The sequence below is a fragment of the Gavialis gangeticus genome, unplaced genomic scaffold, assembly GCF_001723915.1.
Source record: "Gavialis gangeticus isolate Ggan-Ray unplaced genomic scaffold, GavGan_comp1, whole genome shotgun sequence".
NCBI classification, from domain to species: domain Eukaryota; kingdom Metazoa; phylum Chordata; order Crocodylia; family Gavialidae; genus Gavialis; species Gavialis gangeticus.
Window position 1 is genome coordinate 85,364,364 of NW_017729031.1, and position 6,606 is coordinate 85,370,969.

The following is a 6,606-nucleotide window of genomic DNA, read 5'->3' on the forward strand; positions in this document are numbered from 1 at the left end:
AAAAAAAAAAAAAAAAAAATGGTGAACCTAAATATTCTATAATGTCCCATTATGTCTTGATGTGTTATGCAGTATGTGAAACAAACACTGCAGTTTAGTGCCTTCTCATGTAGTAAAGTATTAAGCTTATGAAGTTTACTGAAGCTTCTGATATCCACTGATTTGATCGATTTTAAGTAGCTGTTAAATGTGTTAGTTTGGATCTTTTTACTTTCCCTACATGTCTTAGTCTGTGCTGTTTATAAATATAAATATAAAAACTAGTTGGACAAGAACCAGCAGAAGGTATATAAAATGAAGTGGGGGCTAACCATCCTTTGTTTCATGTGATGCGTTGTGAACACCATCTCATAAGGCAGGGTTTTTCAACCTTTATTAATTAAAGTACCCCCGGCGGCTGGTGGGGGAACACGCGTGGCCAGACGCGGAGGCTGGGGGAGCATGTGGCCGGCCGGACGCATTGGGAGGAGGGTGTGCACGGCCAGATGCAGGGTGGAGACTGCAGGCGGGCAGAGATGGAGCACCGCCGCCTCCCAGGAGTAGAGCCGGGGCAGGGTGGGGAAGCTCACTGGGCTGGGGTGAGGGCATTGGCACCCCTCTGTGGGGCAGGGAAGCTCACTGGGCTTGTGGGTGGCAGCAGCAACCGCTGCTTGCAAGCTTCTCCACCCCACAAAGGGGCGCTGCTGCCCTCACCCCACCCCAGCCCTGCTCCTGGGAGGTGGCATGGCTCTGTCCCTGCCTGTCCGCACATACCCAGGACTGTTCCAGGTACCCCTGGGGGTACGTGTAACCCAGGTTGACAACCCCCATCATAAGGTGCTCCTAAGAAGTATTTGATCAGGAAGAAATGTTTTCTAGGTAGCAGTTATATAGGGGACTGTATACTGCAATACAAACATTGGGAACAAATCCTGTCTTGTGCCAAGATGAATTTGATTCAGGAGGACCATCAGGAAGCTGATTATGGCTCCCTGTTTCTCAGGCTGGCCCCAGTGCCAAACCAATATGGAAGGAAGCTGGCTAGCATTGTTAAGGGGACTGTACAACAGCTTGTGAATTGCCAGGGTGGAGCACTGTTTTACCTTTCCCTGGCTCTAACTTGCTGCCTGCATGAAGCAGAGATGAAGGCAACTGATACAGAAGTGAGTTCCTCTGGCTGTGCACAGTTGGTAAATTCCTCTGTGTTGCGGACATGGCTGCTGGCTTGGTAGAAATAGCCAGTTTATGCTGACAAAGCAGTATAAAGGAACCAAATCCTAAATGAGAATGTGGCCCATGTTTTCTTATTTTTATTAGTAAATGAGTATGTTTTGTCTTATCTCTGTATTTTTCATGCGTTTGCCTTTTATTTCTTTCAAAGGATAGGCAGCACACAAGATAATTTACTACAGTGTAGCCTACAGAATTATTTCATACCAGAAATACTGTACTGAAGGTGCTATTTTGCTCTGAAGAATGATTAAATATTCAAAAACCTGGTGTTGTCGTAATGTTTTGAGGGTTTGTTTGTTTTTTAGTCTAATTTATATTTTCCCTGTAGATCCTCATGTTTTAGTTGCCTGCCATATTTTCTACTCTTTTTAATAGACCAGTGCCTTATAATAGTGTAGATTATTAAGGTGGATGTGATCTTTCTAAATGATACCATCTGCCTCTATAGTACTAAATTCTTTAAGTTGGAAGATAACTTTCTCTTTCTGTTCCAAAGGAAGTGATTAATGTGAAGGTAATCACTTTAAATAACAGAGAACTTTACTTTTTAAAACAGGTTTTAATCAAATTTTGCTATATATGAATGATTTGATACTAGATCCTTGTATAAAATGTGTCCAGGTGAACCTCAGGGCCTGCATGGAGCCTCACTGAAGTGATGTTTTCCCATTTCAAGTGGTCTACTCCCATTTGATTTAAATTTAAAACCAGATTTAAAACCAGGATGGTAACCCATTAAAAGTAAAAAATCAAAACCGTGACCATTTCAAACAAAAAAGAGAGTAATGTATCCAATTGAAACTATAGAAATTGAAAGAAATAATGGTGCAGTTCAGCAAAGTATAGTTCTGTTGACCTAAATTGAACTGCTTGCAGTCATAACGTTAAGTTTGTATTTGAATGCTTTGCTGGACTGGGGCCTAAAACAGACTGTATTAAATAGCTGGACTAAGTTTTTAAATTTTTAAGCTACACTGAATACCATATCATATTTCCATCTCTTCTCCTATGAGACTTCTGTCAAACCCTTACCTTAAAGATGTTTTTACATTTGGTGGCAGAGCCCTCCCTCCCAACCCCTGTGAGGACCTTCAAAAAATCATTCTCCCTTTGTTGGCCTTCATAGAGAATGGGTCTGATAATTGTGCTGCTTGCCGAATTCTAGAAACGGTCTCCTGGATGGCCTACATTGGCCCTGCTTTCATCATGTAGAGCAAGAAATATTCTGTTGTTGTCCATAGCTAACTGAGCCTGGAGTTTAAGACATTTGAAACTCTGTTGTGGTAGTTGTTTCTGGACTCAAAGGTATCATTGACAATACTAGTCATTCCTGCCCTACTTCAGGAGGATGAACTCCAGGGGGCACTCCTAAGACATAACAGTTGAAGGAGGATTCTGAACACTGGTCTACCATCCTCATCTCAAAAAGAATTCTCAAGAAGTTTGAGGTCTAGAGTCCACTTGGGGGAAGACTGAGGCTTTGGGAGGAGCAGGTTAGTTCAAACATTCCAGTTTTGTTTGAACCCAAAGGACATGGCAAATCTGAAAGAACTGACTCTATGAACCTATGTGAAAAAAATCCACTATTTTTTGTTCACTCACCCCATACAAAGCTATGCCAGCAGGTTTCAAATAATTATTCAAGCTGGGAATTTGATCAAGACATTAGGAATATCACTCCTATTCTTACAAAAAGTGCCTTGGGATATATCTTGTCCAAGAGAGAGCATCTCCAAGAACATTATGCCAGCTGACATTATGCTGGAGCATTGATCCAGTGGTGTCTGGGGAATGTATACCTCCTAATGAAACCTACTGACTTTTCCAGAAGCAGCAATAGTTTCATTACTGGTTTCCTATTTAACTTCTAATCTAGCCTGAATTTGATATCAGTAGCCAGGCTGATGTGCAAAGACGAATTCTTAAGTGGATGTTTTTGTTGCAAATAAATTGTTTGAAGAAAGTTTATTTTTTAAAAATAAATTGTTTAATCCTAGCGAATAAATTCAACTGATAAATGTCATTGCATTTAAATAAATTTTCTTCCTGAAATTTATTTCACAGGTACAGATGTGAAGGATGCCCAGGTAATAAGTGTTTCCACGGGAACAAAATGTATCAATGGGGAATATATGAGTGACCGTGGACTTGCATTAAATGATTGCCATGCAGAAATTATCTCTCGCAGGTGCCTGCTTAAATTTCTATATACACAACTTGAGTTCTTCTTAAGGTAAGTTTAGAAGGGCAGAGTTTAAGCTACAAACTTCATATAGAAGAGAAATTCCAAGACCTTTTGTATGTGATCATTATTTGAATTATAACACAAAACTTATTATTTGAATTATAGCACGAAGCTACCAGAGTCTTGGTAAAACAAAATGGCATGTAACATCAGTCATTAATTAACTGAAATATTATATTGGAAAAGACCCATCAGAAAGTTTAACAGAAAGTTAATACTCATTTTAAGAACATATACCTATAACAAAGCTGTGCTTATTATGATTCATTTATTAATTAAACAGCTGCTGTTTAGTTAAGCATACTAAGTTTTTGAGTTAAGCATGTCATCCTTTAGCACATAAACCCATTTGTTTTTCCATTTTTTAAAATTTAGTGCGAATGAATCAAAATACCAACAAATAAACTAGCAAAAGTATGGTTTTGTTTAATTTCCTTTACTGTTTTCATTATAACTTCACTAGACAGACGTGAGCTTATAAGTAAACTTCTTTACATCCTTTATTTTGTTTACAAGTTGATACATCTACTGCCATAGTAAGCATGACTGGGCTTAGCATACTATACTTGTTTCGCTTCAGGTTTTGACTGTATCTCTCTTTTCTGTTTGTTCCAGTAGTAAAGATGATCAGCAAAAATCCATTTTTATCAAGTCTGAACGAGGAGGGTTTAAACTGAAAGAAAATGTGCAGTTTCATCTCTATATCAGCACCTCTCCTTGTGGAGATGCTAGGATCTTCTCCCCACATGAAGCAGCACAAGAGGGTATGACTAGGATCATATTATATAGCTAAGGAGTTACCAACAATATGTTTGATTATAGGCAGATGGCAATGTTAGAAGCCAGGCTGTCAGTTTAATTGTCCTATTTGCTTAGTATCTGTTAGACAAATATTTTTTTGTATTTAAATTACCTTATTATTTTCTATATAGTACACTGTTCTCTGCAAGTCCATTTATAGCATCTGGCAAAGTAAGCTAAAGCCTACAAAAGCATGTGTTTCTCTGAATGAGTTAGTCCATAACGTGCTATGCTGCCATTTATTTTTGTCATACTAGAAATGCTAGACTAAGTACAGACAGATAGGAAGACCATATGGACTAGAGGCTAGAGCCTTGAAGGATAAGCCAGTGAGTTGGCATGTGTCTTTCCAGAAGTCACTGGGCTTCTTTGATTACTAGCTTTTACTGATTTTTGTTGACCTCTAAATTCCTGTATATATTTTAGTGATGTTTTAGTGATGATGGTCCATAAAATACGCAAGAGGCAAGGATTTTTTTAGGTGATATCTTTTACAGGACAAACTGAGTGAAATCTTAGACAAGCTTATGAACACAAGATACCCTGTATTTGGGGTCAGACCGGAGGAAGGGTGCCTACTGTGTGTCCAAAAGTTTATCTAAGATCTCTCCCAGCTATATATTTGGTCTAATCAAAGATATCACCCAAAAAATCCTTGCTCCTCTCACCATATGTTGACATCATTCTATGACTGAAGGGCCTAGAATGGAATTTAAGAACGAGATACTGCATCTCATGCACTTTTCTGGTAACAAATTAATGATCTTTTTCAAGATGGTTACCAGCTTAAAAATAGGTTGCCTTTTCTCTTTTGATGACCATCTGTTTCTAAAAAATATGTTAATGCTCTCTCTCAATTAACTATAAACTATTTTTGTCACCTAGATCAGGGAGACAGGCATCCAAACCGTAAAGCAAGAGGACAGCTACGGACAAAAATAGAATCCGGAGAAGGGACAATTCCTGTTCGATCTACAACAACTATCCAGACCTGGGATGGAGTACTACAGGGAGAGAGGCTGCTTACCATGTCATGCAGTGACAAGATAGCTAGGTGAGATGTTAAGTGTTTGGTTTCTTTGTTACTCTTGTCGGATTGCCGAACAGATGACTTCAGTTACAGCTTGCATCCTAAAACCTAGATAGCTGGAAGAAATACTTGATATCTACATTGACTTCAGAAATAAAGTTGGCAATGTCTTATCTCAATCACTTGTTGGTTCCTTAGGTGAATTTACTAACTGTGGATCAGTCCATTTAACCTGATCTTTCAGCATGATAATTAGGTCCTGTGATTCTATTGAAGAAGGTTCTAATAATATAAATTAGCTACTTTTGGCTTTCCTAGCATTTCTTTCTATTCCCTTAATATTCTTGAATAACATTTAACTTTTTTTTACTGCCCATGCTGTCAATTCCCATAAATAACACAAGAGGAGTATTAAACTTTCTTACTTGAGGTTATTGTGCATGTAAATTCCTTCATTTTTCATAAAAAAATTATTGTTTTTTCTCAAACAAAAGTTGGTTGAAAAATTATTAAATTTAAAGCTGCAAAATGGGTGAAATATAGACCTTAGGGCTGGAAGGCACTTCGGAAGATCGTCGAGTCCAGCCCCCTGCCCCAGGGGCAAGAAGTCAGCTAGCGACAAAGGATCCCAGCAAGACAGGCATCCAAATGTTTTTTTTAAAAGAGTCCCGACTAGGTGCTTGCACCACCTTTGGAGTCAGTCTATTCCAGGCCTTGGGGGCTTGGACAATAAAGAAGTTTTTCCTTATGTCCAGCCTAAAACGGTCTTGGAGTTTGTGACCATTTGACCTTGTCATCCCTTGGGGCACTCTGGTGAACAGGCATTCCCCCAGATCCTGATGTACACCCCTTACATACTTATAGGTAGCTACTGAGTCACCCCTGGGTCTGTGCTCTTCCAGGCTGAAGAGTCCCATGGCTCTCAGCCTCTTATAGTTTCATAGTTAGTAGGGTTGGAAGGGACCTGAGCAGATCATCAAGTCCAACCCCCTGCCATGGCAGGAAAGAGAACTAGGGTCAAACAGCCCCAGCAAGGTGTTCATCTAGCCTCCTCTGAAAGACCCCCAGGGTAGGAGTCAGCACCACTTCTCTTGGAAGTTGGTTCCAGATCCTAGCCGCCCTGTCAGTGAAGTAGCGTCTTCTGATGTGTAGCCTGAATCTACCCTCTGCCAGCTTGTGACCATTATTTCTAGTCACTCCTGGTAGTGCTTGGGGGAACAGGGACTCCCCAAATGCCTGCTGGTCCCCTCTGACTAGTTTGTAACAGGCCACTAGATCCCCTCTCAGCCTTCTCTTGTGGAGGCTGAACAGGTTCAGG

General features: G+C 39.9%; 1 protein-coding gene across 5 annotated transcripts in view; it reads left to right on the forward strand.

The window, feature by feature from the left end:
• ADARB1 (adenosine deaminase, RNA specific B1) overlaps positions 1–6,606 on the forward strand; it is a 213,994-nt gene that overhangs the window by 162,785 nt on the left and 44,603 nt on the right. For all 5 annotated transcript variants that reach the window (XM_019523308.1, XM_019523309.1, XM_019523307.1 and 2 more), the window contains 3 exons: positions 3,277–3,445; positions 4,073–4,221; positions 5,144–5,312. In XM_019523308.1, coding sequence (XP_019378853.1) covers positions 3,277–3,445; positions 4,073–4,221; positions 5,144–5,312 — 487 coding nt within the window. The remainder of the gene's footprint in view (positions 1–3,276; positions 3,446–4,072; positions 4,222–5,143; positions 5,313–6,606) is intronic.